This window comes from Anolis carolinensis, chromosome 3 (assembly GCF_035594765.1).
Source record: "Anolis carolinensis isolate JA03-04 chromosome 3, rAnoCar3.1.pri, whole genome shotgun sequence".
Lineage (NCBI taxonomy): Eukaryota > Metazoa > Chordata > Lepidosauria > Squamata > Dactyloidae > Anolis > Anolis carolinensis.
This window is the reverse complement of record NC_085843.1, coordinates 217597546-217612101: the sequence shown is the minus strand read 5'-3', so window position 1 is coordinate 217612101 and position 14556 is coordinate 217597546. Positions and strand designations below refer to the sequence as shown.

Genomic DNA, 14556 nt, shown 5'->3' with positions numbered 1-14556 from the left:
CCACTCCTAGTTCCATATGGTAGGGTCACTTTGTGGCTGAATCTATACTGCCTATATCCCAGGATCTGATCCCAGATTGTCTGCTTTGAACTGGATTATATGAGTCTACACTGCCAGATAATCTGGGATAAGAAGATAACCTGGGATCAGATCCTAGGATATAGCGCAGTGTAGATCCAGCCTGTCTGTGTAGAAGGGGCCTTAGATGAGAAGAGAAAGAGAGGAACAGAAATGGAGATGGAAGTGTACAGACAACTGAAAGAAAGAAATTGGCAGGCAGGTGGACAAGCAAGAAAACAGGCAGACAGGCTTACTCAGGCCTGAATTTAACTGCCAGTCCCAACCAGAGTGCACCCTTTGAATTAATGGGATTTGCCTAAGTGTGTCACTTGAAAATCATTTTGCAATTAATTCAACAGGGATACTCTATTTGGGACTAGTAATTGCATTCGGGAAAAGGAATTTGTTCAAACATTCTGCAAAGACTGCATACAATAGCAAATAGCATACAATAGCAATAGCATATCCTGCAAATAAACCAAAGTGACACTAGGTGTCACCAGAATCCATTCCAGTACACATGACTGTGATGAAAAAACCCTTTTTCAGAATTGTAGCTGCTTTTAATGAATTTGAAAAAATACAATAAAATGTCATATCACACATTGTTCTGTAACAAATGTAATATTTTTGTCAATTCCATTATATATTTTAGATGAAGTTGTGGACACTTATGCTCCAGTGTGATTTCACTTACTGCTTTCGAATGGATTTTTGAGTTTGGTATCAGGGATTAAAGTGTTTTGAAAGTGTATGAGAAGAAATTAACCCCCTTTCTCACTGTTTACTCCATCATATATTGCAAAGCAAAACCCCGAAAGAAAGTGAAAACACATGTATACAGTGGGAAAAAAAATCTAAGGTCATTTTGTTTCTTTTAGAATGCCAAATTCCTGTAAAACCAGCATGCATTTTTAAAGAAAGGTCTTATGGGTCTCCATTTTGCAAGCATTTATCAAACAATGACTATAATCTTGTACTGACTTTCCTGAGAGCATGTACCATCACACTCAGTAGAATTACACTGTAACATGTTTGGACTGATATTTGCTACAAACCACTTGTGAACTGGAATAATATTGTACATCTTTGAATTAAGGCAAACTGGGTACTTTCCATATTATATAGTACATTGAAAAATATGGACGATGTTACTATATTCCATGTTAAGCAAGATCAGTCTGTTCTTCCCAAGATTATTTATATTTAGAAGTACTCTCAAATGACTATGTGGCAACAATAGCCAGTTAGCCACATAGCTGTTAACTGTGTCTTACATATTTCTACAAACTGCTTTTCTTTAATAGTTTTAATTGAAAGCCAGCCTGCATAGCTGGCAACCCAGGCAGATTATGCATGATGGTTCATCAGAGACTCAATAAACACGCAACCTTCTGAGGATTGTCAAGAACCTGGCAAACCATGAAAAAGAGGGCTGCTGGGCAATATTCAAGTTCAGTGGCCACAGATATATGTCTGAGATGTGTCCAAGCTACAAAATTATAGTACTTTGATATCACTTTAGCTGTCATGTTGTCTCCTGGGATTTGTAATTTGGTGGCAAGGGATTCACCAGACTACAAATCCCAGGATTTTGTAAGACGAAGCCATGGTAAGGGTTTAAACTGCTATAATTGTGCAATTTGTATACACTCCTGATTCTCATGTAAAGAAACTGACAACACCATTAGCATTATTTGTTTTAAACAACTGGAAAAAAGAACATCATGGGGGAGGGCTTTTCCCTCCTGCAAAATCAAAGCTCAGTTGTCTTTATGGGCAGAGGTATTTTTCTTTTCTTTAACAGATGTCTCCCTTCACTCCCCACTCCCCAAAGACAGTCACCAGCATGACTGCACAACTTTACAAAAACCTGACAGTATTTCTAATGGTTCATGAGGCAGATCTTTCCAGAGCAGTACCAGGTTTCAAAAAAAAAAAAAAGGAGAGACAAGAGAAACAGGTGATTAATCAAAATGTGAAGCTCAAATGCAGGAATGTGCTTACTTGATGATATCTTGCTGACCGGATTTTTGGCACTTTCCTGAGGCACCCATTGTACCTTAGGAGTCACATGATCCCCGGTATCTCCATTTGTACTTGATAGCTTTCCTGAAATGGTAGGGGAAAGTAGGTCAAACTGTCTGATACATGACAATGAGACAAATCACTGGAGGGCAAACATAACTCAGTCCTATAATGCTGCTGGAATTTTTTTAATGTGCAGTTTGGCCCTTAAAGGCTACCAGCTTTATTGCTGCAAAATTTTACACCAATGAAACCTACCTCAAGGTACCTCCATATCAAAGTAATCAATGCATTATGGTCAGTCATCACAGGACTAAAGGGTTTTGTCGCTCTTTAACCGCAAACCTCAATACAGTTGTCACCACTGGCCTTTGAAGTAAACCTTCCTTCTATTCAAAGGGAATCCAAATATATGGGGTTGTCAGAAGCTTCAATTTCTTTTGTTTCTCCCATTTCTTCTTCTGTTTTAAAAAGCTACACTATTGACCTCTACAAATCCAAACCAACTGCCCAGAGTAGTCCAGGTTTGTCCTTCTCCCTGCTCTTTCCTTTTATAGTCTGCATTCATGAAACAGAGCAGCATGGAAGCTCCAAACTGCACCCTAGGATTTGCATCCACATCTTCTGATTTTGGCCTTATCTCTGCTCATAATTCTTCATCCCACGCACACACAGGATCTAGGCAATGATAGTTGTGGCCAAGTTGCCTGCCATTGGAGAATTGGATAGATAGAATAGCCTACCCATTATCCCATTGCAGATAAGAACCTCAGGACTGGTCCGGTTTGTATGACCCAAGTTCAGCATGGTTCATACCAAAATGGTCAATCCTTTGTCCATGACAAGGTGCCCAAATGTTTTGGCTTTCCTGGACCACATTAAAAGAAGAATCATCTTGCACCACACATAAAATAGGCAAACACTAATGATAAATGATAAGCAAAAAATAATGTTCATTATAGCAAAGAAGAAGTCCTTGCATAATAATCCTAATTATACATGGCCTCATTCAGAAGGTCTTTTAAAATTGTCAAGCAGGTCTTCCAGCTGAACTGGTTGCAATTATAATGCGAATTATGGATAATACTCCAATATTTGTAGATGTAACATACTCTTGATTATTTCACTCTATTCCATTATTGTCTACAAAGTTCACCTTTGAGAACTGAACAATCGAGTTACCAAAAGCCCATAATGTTTTAAGGCTATGATTTTTGTTAACTAATGTTTTATAATTCTTATTGTTAATTTTGTTTACTTGTGTTTTGGCTTATCTTGTTTGTTTTTATATTGATTTTATGTATTATCTGCTTATTTTATATTTATGTACTGGACTGTATATATTCCTGTTGTGAGATGCCCTGAGTCCCTTGGGGAGATGAGGCAGGGTACAAATAAAGATGTTGATGATGATGATGATGATTACAGGCCACATTCATAGGCACCTTGGGCTCACGGGCACCATGTTGGACAAGCCTGGTCTATGGGAAGTCCACAAATAGAGTATGAGTTCAATAGCATCCTCTTGCTTGCATTCCCCAGAAACTGGCAGTCCCAGTTGGGAATTTGTAACCATTGGGACTAGTGACCACTTGTTTTCCATGAATACAGTCAAATTCCCCTTTAAAACCATCCAAAACTTGGTGGCCACCACAAAGAATCATAGAATCATAGAATAAAATCATAGAGTTGGAAACATGGGCCATCCAGTCCAACACCCTGCCAAGAAGCAGGAAATCTCATTCAAGGCACCCCCAACAGATGACTATCCAGCCTCTGCTTCAAAGCCTCCAAAGAAGGAGCCTCCACCACAGCCCGTGGGAAAGAGTTCCACTGCCGAACAGCTCTCACAGTGAGGAAGTTCTTCCTGATGTTCAGGTGAAATCTCCTTTCCTGTAGTTTAAAAGCCATTGTTCCGTGTCCTAGTCTCCAGGGCAGCAGAAAACAAGCTTGCTCCCTCCTCCTTATGCCTTCTAGCCCTTCATCTAAGTCATTCATAAAGATGTAAAACAGAACCAGGCCCAGGATAGAACCTTGCAGCACTCCACTCGTGACTTCTTTCCAGGATGAAGAGGAAGCATTGGTGAGCACCCTTTGGATTTGTTCACTTAGCCAATTACAGATCCACCTAACTGTAGCCCACATTTTACTAGTTTGTTTGCCAGAAGGTCATGGGGGACTTTGTCGAAGGCCTTACTGAAATCCAGGTACGCTATATCCACAGCGTTTCCTGTATCGACCCAGCTTGTAACTCTATCGAAAAAAGAGAATTTGAACTGTGCACTGCCTAGGAAAAGTACTTCCTTTCATGTATCCTAAGCCTCTTGACATTTAGCTTTGGTTGGGATAACTTTTGATATTATGAGAGAAAGAAACATTTGGTGACCTAACACCGGTGTGTAGTCTACAACTGCTTATGCCACAGTAAATCAGTTAGCCTTTAAGGTGCCACTGACTCATTCTGTCTGTGTGCTCTAGCAAACTAGCAGGGCTAAGCCTCTGGAATGTTTTGAAGATTTCATTCTGCTGACCTCAGAACATTTTAACCCATACATTACCTATCAGATGTAGTGGTGGGAAAGAGTAAGAGCAGGTTCAAAAGTCATCATAGATTAACTTATATTGGAAAAAAAACATTACCACCATATTTCAAAGGACAAATGTTCATCTAGAAGAATATTTGAAGTGTCAGAAACCAAGAGCAAACATGAGGAATACAATATTCCTGTATTTCTTTAAACTAAAGCATGAACAACTAACAATTATAGGTCCGTCCAGATAGTACCTTTATCCCAGGAGCTCCCATGTCAAAATGGAGGGTGTCTAAATACCATCCCCTGAAAGCATGGGCGCGATTGCTACAAATGGCAAAAACCACATTTTCTGTTGTAGGAATATCCCAGTTCTGGACCAAAAATGTGCATTTTTGAATGTCTGTATGTCCCTACACTCAGAAAACGGATTTTTTAATCTAGGTTTGTTCCTGGGTTTTCGATGCCGGTTCATGATTGGTTGTATGCTAAAAAGAAGTTGATAGTTGAGTAGAAGGTGAAAACTTTGTCCTGGTAAGAGGCACTTCATCCTTCACCTGTTTAATGAAGTTTGTGGCAGAAAAATGAAGTTCCTGGGGTGCAACAAGTACTTTCAGAGTAAGAACTACACAACGAAACAGGAACACACACCTTAATTCCAGGAACAAAATGCCATTATTAGTATAATCATTCAGACCTTGTTGTATGGCCATCTGTCCAGACAGGTATCATGCTGTAGTTGTGCCAGGGAAGAACAGGGGGATGTTGCTGGATTATAATATGTCAGTTTCTCACTGGGTGTATGCTAACAACATGAGTAAAGTATAGTAAATGACAAACGTTTTCTCATTGCAGGAGGGGTATCATGATGACAAAGTTCCTCCTGCCAGGACAAATTTTTCACCCTCTAGTCAACATCCTACATCTTTTCACAATATAGTAGCGTCTCACTTATCCAACCTTCGCTCATCCAACCTTCTGTATTATCCAATGCAGTCTGTCTCACGCCCGGATCCACAGCTATTTCTCTAGGCAGGCAAGGATTATAGATTTTTAAAAATCTTCACAGGACTGAACTTTTTATGGATTGAACTTCCAACAATGTTGTTAATGTAAGTTCATTTTATGCAATTCAATCTTTATTTGGAGTCAATTTTTTTAGTAGTCAGTGTTTTTGTAGTCAATGTTTTCAATACATACATTGCGATGTTTTGGTGCTAAATTTGTAAATAAAGTAATTACTACGTAATGTTACCATCAATGTATTGAACTGCTTTTTTCTGTCAATTTGTTGTAAAATGTGATGTTTTGGTACTTAATTTGTAAAATCATAATGTAATTTGATGTTTAATAGGCTTTTCCTTAATCCCTCCTTATTATCCAACATTTTTACTTGTCCAATTTTCTGCCGGCCCGTTTTTGTTGGATGAGCGAGACTCTACTATAACAGCAATGAGGAACAGACGTGTATAACCCAGAAACAGCACCCCGTGGTTCCCAGACACAAATACATGGCCAAATTTGTCTGCATAGATGACCACACAACCTCTACAACCCAGGAATTGAATTTATACAATAATTTGCATATTCGTATCTTAAGTTTAAAACAAAATGCCAACATTTCCGGCGGACGTCCTGCAGCAGCCATCTTGGGGACTGCAAATCCCAAGACAAAGCAGCAAGTGTGGACGACGGAGGCAGAAATCCTGGGACCAACAGACCTTTTGGACCTCTTCTCAGGCACTGGGTTTTTTTGCCCCTAAAACCTGAGATTTGGTGCTGTCTGGAAGTGCCCTCTGTTTGTCCCCAAAAGTCCTCTAGAGGAAATGGGGCATTTTTACCTTGGGTTTTTGGAGGGAGATGAGGATGCTGGATAATTTTAGGTTCAAAAGAATAAGAATCAACATAACTTCTACTCACTTCCTTTTGGGGGAAAAAAGCCTCTCCAAGAATTAAAAATATGGCAAAAAAAATTACCTCCATGACCCCTTAAGGCAGTGGTTCCCAACCTGTGGGTCCCCAGGTGTTTTGGCCGGTGTTTTAACCTACAACTCCCAGAAATCCCAGCTACTTTACAAGCTGTTAGGATTTTTGGAAGTTGAAGGCCAAAACTTCTGGGGGCCCACAGGTTGAGAACCACTGCCATAAGGCATTTGGAAACAATTTTTTAAAAATGACCTTTGGGGAGTCACAAAAATTAGCACTGAAACTCTTGTGGCCTATAGATATAGATCAAGACATCACTATGATTGTGCTTTGTTTTAAATACAGCCATCATATTATTCATATTGCTTATGTATATACATGGTTATACAATTCCTTCTACAATGCCAGCTTCTCACCTGGGCATGCTATTGATTTGCAAACCTGGATAGTCTCTGGCTTGTTGCTCTCACATTGTCCAATGCTGTTGTCACTGGATTTACAGACTACCTGACGCTGCTGGATGCCTTCTCCACAGCTGACAGAGCACTGCCACCGAGGAAGAAGAGGGAGAGAAAGAAAAGAGTCATTAGGGTTGAGGAAAGAAGAGTTGATGCTAATAAAATGCAATCCATGTGAGATCATATGAAATGAGGCAACCCATTCAGCAAGGGGAATCCATGAACGTACATGTAATTGCAACAGTGTGTAAAGCAGTTGTTCTGCACATAGTTTTGTGATTCAGGCGTACAACTGTGATTTCAACAGGTGTACTGGAATGAGTAAGTAACTACCAATACAATATCCTTTCTAAAAGATAATTAATAAAGAAGCAGCTTCTGTTTGAGAAGTGACCTTAATTGTTTTATAACTTGTTTCATTGTTGATTGATTTGTCTCATTGTTGTGTTTTTATATTGTCTGTTGCCTGGGCTTGGCCCCATGTAAGCCGCCCTGAGTCCCTTCGGGGAGATGGGGCGGGGTATAAAAATAAAATTATTATTATTATTTTTATTATTATTATTATTATTATTAAGTAATTTGTACTAGCAAAATGCACATCTACTGGTATGTAATTATTTCTATCTGCAATTAAATTCATCTCTTTGGCCTACCTGTTGTTTTCCACAAACACAGTTGATACCATATGAGTGTGGAGGAATACTAACCTAGTATTCTTATTTGAAATTCTTATGAAAACCTCTTTGAGACCAGGGCTAGCTAGACCAGTCAAAACCTAGAGTCTAAAATGATCAGCAGCACCAATGTTATGGATTTGAATAATATCTCGCAAGCAGTTCAAAGGTGTCTTAAAATGCCAGATTTAAATCACAAGTCATTTGTTAGTAGACAGCACATTAATCCTTCCAATACCATTCTCACATCAAAGTTTCCATATAACACTAGTGCTGGCTTTAGGTTAGCTTTTATCATTTTGGTCTATAAAGAATCTTCTTTGATATTGCAACTGCTTTTAAATATGTCCAAGTATGGGTTAAAAAAATATTTATTCATTGCTGTATATATCTTGTCTTGATTCTTACCCAAGCATTTCCAAAGAATACCAACAATACAACTTGTATTAATGCCATATATGGTCTGAAAATTATTTAACTAATGTTTTCCTCAGCAGCAAATGCTGGTAGATTACTTTGATTTGTTTTAGAGCATATGTCTGAGCTGTTGAGATTAAATGGTGGCTAGAAAACGGGAGAACAAATGTTCTTTTATTACTTTCTGTAGAGTTTCAAAATATTTAAGAGTGGCCAATATGAAAAAAAAACTGCTTGGTACTGCTTGGTAATGCCATCTTACCTGAGACCAGGCACCTGTCCTCCACTGGGCAGGGCAAGGGATGCGACTGCAAGGCCGACGGGTATCCGGTTTATCTCCTGTGCAGTACTTTGTGTGTACTGTCCGGTTTGTGCCATTGTGTAGATGCTGGATGCACTGTACCACTCTGACCTGGACTCCCAGCTTGCCACAGGACTTACTGCAGGTTCCCCATTCTTCTGCTCCCCAGCTGCCCAGAAAACAGAAAACGGCTGCATTGGCAAGAGGAAGAGAGTCACTGGACTCATTGCTTGTTTGTCAATGGGTGCCTGCAAGTCTTAGAGTAACCTTAAGGCAAACCCATCATAAGGGTTGTCTAGCAGAATTTGTTCTGAGGTGGTTGGACACCATTGTTTTTCTATGATGCTGAAAGAGTGTGACTTGTCTAAAGTCACTTGTCTAAAGTCATGGCTGAATGGAATTCAAAACCTGGTCTCGTAGGGCCCTTCCACACAGCCATATAACCCAGAATATCAATGCAGATAATCCACAATATCTACTTTGAACGGGGTTATCTGAGTCCACATTGTCATATATTCCAGTTTAATTTGGATTGTATACAGTTGTATGGAAGGGGCCCTAGAATCCTAGCACAACACTCAAAACCACTATATCACACTGCCTCATCTCGTTTTGGAAAGAAGGAAGGAAAGAAGGACAAAAGACAGGTATATTATTCAAGTCTAATGCACTGTTGAATCTAACACACATCTCAATTTTCAAAGCCCTGAAACCAAAAATAAATAAATAATGCTGCCGAATGTAATGTGCAGTGGCAAAAAGTACACTCATTGTAATTTATCCATTACAGTTGTTGTCTGCTTAGAATTATTTCTTTAAAAACAAAAGTGTTAGAACAGTACAGCTTCCGGAAGAGGGGGGGAAAACCTTGGGATGCATCCCTATTGTCGAATGAATCCACTTTAACTGCCTTGGTTCAATGCTATGGAGTCTTGGGGGTTACAGTTTTACAAGGCCTTGAGCCTTCTCTGCCAAAGAATGTCAATGCTTCACCAACTACAAATCTCAGGATTGCATAGCATTGCATCATGGCCATTTAGAGATGGTGCTCCCTCAAAGAGGAGCTCCAAGTGCAGCTATTGAAGCATCTTCCCCCTTTGCTTTGGCTCAGCACTAAGATTACCATATCACACGAATCTAATGTGCACCCCGATTTTGGCATGGTCATTTAGCCAAAAAAGGTAAGCATTAGATTTGAGTTAATACAGTATATACACTCATACTTAGGCCCCTTTACACGGCCATATAAAATCCAGATTATCTGATTTTAATTGGATTATATGACAGTGTAGAAGGGGCCTCAGATTGCACAGATACAAGCTCCATACAATAAATCAAGTAAACTTGATTTCAAGTAGAAATGTTCTAGTCTAGCTTTCTACTTGACATGATATTCTTCTATAAACAGCATTTTATGTTTGGTTTTAGGTATGAAATAGAATATTCTACCCACACTGAAATATAACCCCATCACCGATTTATAACCTCAATGAGAACTGGTTTACAAATCACAAAGTTTAAAAATCGAGTTTGCAAATCACGACAGCAAGACCGTGATTACAGGTACAGTATCTCTGGCTATCCACAAATGGAGAGGATTTCAAAATGTGGGCTATGTTTACTCTATTTTTGGATCTTGCTGGCACTTTTGTTCTTACTGTAAGACAATTACCTTCAAAGGGTCCTGGCTCAGGAGGGAAATCAGGCAGAAAACCCAGTCTCATGAGAGATGCAAAAAACAAAGTTTTATTATCACAGCTATGATAAGGCAGAACAGCCGTACTCACCCACTTCAATGGGTCCGTACCATGCAAATGGCTGTTGCGAAGCGTGGTGTAGTAAACAAAGAATATATATCTCGGCTTATCTAAACTTGACCAATGGCTGAGGGTCTTTCTCGCCTTCCACACCTACTTTGGCACAAGTGATACCAATGACCTAACTTGTTTACTCTGAGCTCTTTTCTCTCCTTAGAACTTTCTGGAGAAAGGCACCAGCTCACAGGAAGGGAGGGGCATATGCAGAGGCAAAGCCACATAGGCAAAAGTTTACTATCTTCTGGCCCAAGGTCCCTTCATTACCACTACCAGTAATATATCCTTAGCTGGAGCACATACTTAAAGGCATAATTGTGACTTTTAATAGAAAATGATTTTGCTTCTCACAGGGCTATCTTCTGTTGTGAACAACAATGTGGGTTTCTTTGGCTTAACATGACCGTTTTCAAGGCTCAATGGCAACCAAGCACAGGCTTTTCCTTTCAATATTCAAAAATATATTAATATTTTCTATTTTTTGGAACTGAAAGTTTGCAGTTTTATTATATATGAACAGTTCACAAGATCAATGTACCACCAGGAATTAACTTTTTTTTCATCTCAAAAACTGTTGAATAAATTGAGCCCAGGACAATGCAAACTATTGTACTTTACTGTTTTGCAATGACAATGAAGAATACTTTGTTCTGTTGTTAATTTGTCTGCCCCACCCTTTCTCATTGTACTGTATCTTCTATAAACTTTCAGATTAATGGAAAGCTATTAGTTTTATTTTGTTTTTTAAAAGGAATGGACAAGTGATTTCCCTTGATTACAGTGCAAACAAAAAGCACACCGATAAAAGAATTTTAAGGGGTGTTTTTAAAAATCTAAAACAACAAAAGTATTCTTAAGGTACACTGGGCTTTTTAATAATTTAATCCTGAATGTAACAATGAATGGAATTTTAGGCCTCACCCAGTATCTTAAATCTTCCCCTGCAATACCTCAATCTGAAAAGGCCACTCCAAATTGCCTGTTGACTTATAGTCAGTTTCATGAATTTCATAGGGTTTTTCTAGGCAGGGAACACTCACAGAAAGTTTGGCCAGGTCTTTCCTCTGAATTGCACCCAAGGCCCCTTCCACACAGCTGTATAAAATCCACATTGAACTGGATTATATGGCAGTGTGGACTCAGATAATCCAGTTCAAAGCAGATATTGTGGATTATCTGCCTTGATATTCTGGGTTATATGGCTATGTGGAAGGGCCCTTAGAATCATTGAAAGTCTCCCATCCAAGTACTAATCAGGCTGACCCTAATTATTTATTTCAAAAAGAGCTGGTGGATGCTGTTAGAAAGGGAGAAGCACTCACATTGGTTGAGAGCATTCTTGCATGTTACATCTCCTGCGGATTGGCTTTGGTTTCTTTCCATTATCACAGAAATTCCGATGTACCATTCGGTTATCACTTTTCCTGCGGCAGCCATATTTTGTGTACTGTATTCCTGCAAAACAAAAACAGCTACTGATGCTGCCAACTCTTCACCATCCACCATTGTAGGTTTTTTATGTAATGTGTGATTTGGTGCAATCAGTGAATTTGGCAGATCATACTCAGTTTTGGCTACATAGGAGATGCATAAAAGAATACAACGTATTGTTGTTACTTGGCAGCACTAAACACAGCACAGCAGTAGACTGTATAAAAGTCTAAACAGTAAATGTACTTCCTGTCTTGAGCTTAGAAAGCATACGTTTTTGCACTGTAACTCACAGGAGGCTAAATGGGGAGTTCAGGGAGCTGTGAACAGTACTTTTTCAAGTTCTGTTTTCTCTATAGAAGTTACATTGACTCAGGACCTTATCACATTGAGCTATAATCAGTTTATATCAGTCTGCATCCCATATTTTTTCAGGACTGGATGCATACTGTATTGAGATGGGATGCATGCTCTCCTCATACACCTGATTATTACGCTGCTTATGATTTGATAATACTGCGCTTTGACTCATCACACCATGGAAGGCTGGCTCTTGCCAATCCATTCAAAACTTCCCCACATCACTCTATGGCCTTTTTAAATATATAGTTGCTTATCAGATGCATATAGATTTTCCTATCACACACAAAAATAGCTCTTCAACAATGGAGGAAGCTGCAGTATTTCAAAAAACACGATTAGATCAATAAATACCACCTTGGCAGGAAGGTAAACAGTGCTCCAAGCAGACATGCCAGCCACATGACCTAGTAGTTGTCTACGGACAATGCAGGCTCTTTGGCTTAGAAGTGGAGATGAGCACCACCTGCCAGAGCCAGATATGAGCACCACCCCTCAGAGCCGGAAGGGGAAGCCTTTATCTTTATTTGTGTTTTGTTGTTTCTAGGCATTGAATTTTTACATTTGTGTTTGTGTATGTCGGAATCCGCCCTGAGTCCCCTCGGGTGGAATACAAATAAATTGTTATTGTTATTGTTATTATCTTTCACTTTAAAAACCTCCTAGAGCAATCACTGTGAACAAAATTCATACACAACAAAACAATCCAATCTGTGCTGTTATCAGAGTCATTCTAAAGCTGAAGCACAATTCCTAGTTAAACTTGAGAAAAAAAATGTGGATATAATAACTAGGAGATTCTGAAAGTTGTCACTTGAAAAAGTAACTTCTCCAAGCTCTAGTTCCTAACACAGTGCCTGCTCAGAGAAACAATGAGATGGGCAAGAAGAGAGTACCACTTTAATGAGGTACATTCCTTTCCAGCAAACGCAACCCAGTCGTGGACACAATTTGGAACGTAAGCTGGGGATTTAATCAGCTGTCACCAGGGCATATCCCTGGAAACAGCGCTTACATTGCTACAACGCAGACTTGAGTCAGCAAGTTCTGACTTAGCTTTTCAAAAACTACTTTGTTTATTTAAACTGCTCTGGACATATGCATGCACTAATTGGCTCAATATTTATTATTTAATTTGCTCGATACCATGAAGAACCACAACTGCACCTAAAGTGTGCACTCATTTTATCTTAAAAGCACCTTATAAACATGACTGCTTTCTCTTTTCTCTCTGACAAGACACAAAAAAGCTATCCCACCATAGTCATTATTAACAAATCTAAAACATGGTCCCATTCCTGGTGCTATGAAAATTCCCTTTATGCCACAACTGACATGGGAGTATTTTGCTTAGGACTTTTAAAACATCTAGTTAATTAACTGTTAAGCTATAGATTTAGTGCAGTTTTCTAGGCGTTAATTCTTACGTTCTAGGCCCCTTCCACACAGCCGAATAAAATCCCACACTATCTGCTTTGAACTGGAATATATGGCAGTGTGTACTCAGATAACCCAGTTCAAAGAAGATATTGTGGGATTTTCTGCCTTGATATTCTGGGTTATATAACTGTGTGAAAGGGCCCCTAGACACTACCATTAATGCTGCAGTAAGAAATAAGCTATTTTACTCAAATGGTCTCTTGGGGGCCTCTGGAAAAAGAAAAACCCCTTTCTGCTCCAAAGAAGGACATAGAGAGAGCTTCTCCTAAGATATGCCCCATTTACACCGCCATATATTACAGTTTCAAACCGCATTGTATGGCAGGGCAGATGGGGCCATAGAGGCTAAAAAAAACAGCCTTGTGAACTGGAGTTACATGAGGTTGATGGGGATTATCTGCTTTGACAATCTGGATTATATGGCAGTGTAGAAGGGGCCTAAGGGTTGTTTCACACAGTCTTAGACCCCTTCCACACAGCTGAATAAAATCACAGATTATCTGATTTGAACTGGAATATATAGCAGTGTGGACTCAGATAACCCAGTTCAAAGTAGATTTTCTGCCTTGATATTCTGGGTTATATGGCTGTGTGGAAGGGCCCATAGACTGTATAAGAAGGAGAATCAAGTGATGACTTCCAATTATGTTTGAACTGCACTGGGATAAACTCTTCTCTTTGCATCACTGCAAATACACTGGTTGTCAAGAGAGCCACTTCATGCCTTCACCAGTGTGATCAAATATGATGTGCATACATTGGTGAGCCAGTGTGATGTGTACTCAGATCACTCCACCTGCTGAGAATGCTTCTAGAAGTGTGTATAGGAATAGAAATATACCTCCTCCACAAGCTTTGGAGCACTGAGACCAGCTCTTAAGGGCCCACTCATAAGTGTCCATTTCTTCAAGCAGGACATTGTTGTTTCCAATGACAGGAAGGAGATCTTCGTGGATGATGTACTTATACATCAAGCTGCTCTTGGAATCATCTTCTTGTGGAGTAACCTGGAATCAAAGGAAAGGAGAGGAACTGTCAATTTATATACAAATCTGCAGGAATGTGCTCACAGGCATTGCTCTGTACAGATGTCTAAAGCTGTAATCCTTTGCTTAG

General features: G+C 39.4%; 1 protein-coding gene across 3 annotated transcripts in view; it reads right to left on the bottom strand.

The window, feature by feature from the left end:
• The window catches only part of adamts14 (ADAM metallopeptidase with thrombospondin type 1 motif 14), a 113067-nt gene that overhangs the window by 10019 nt on the left and 88492 nt on the right, over positions 1 to 14556 (bottom strand). For 2 of the 3 annotated variants that reach the window (XM_062976221.1, XM_062976222.1), the window contains exons 17-21: positions 14282 to 14447; positions 11532 to 11664; positions 8357 to 8564; positions 6962 to 7091; positions 2068 to 2172 (exon numbers count right to left, since the gene is read on the bottom strand). In XM_062976221.1, the coding sequence (XP_062832291.1) occupies positions 2068 to 2172; positions 6962 to 7091; positions 8357 to 8564; positions 11532 to 11664; positions 14282 to 14447 (742 nt within the window). Of the gene's footprint in view, positions 1 to 1397; positions 2173 to 6961; positions 7092 to 8356; positions 8565 to 11531; positions 11665 to 14281; positions 14448 to 14556 lie in introns of those variants that run through there. The other variant, XM_062976223.1, reaches the window with a different exon arrangement.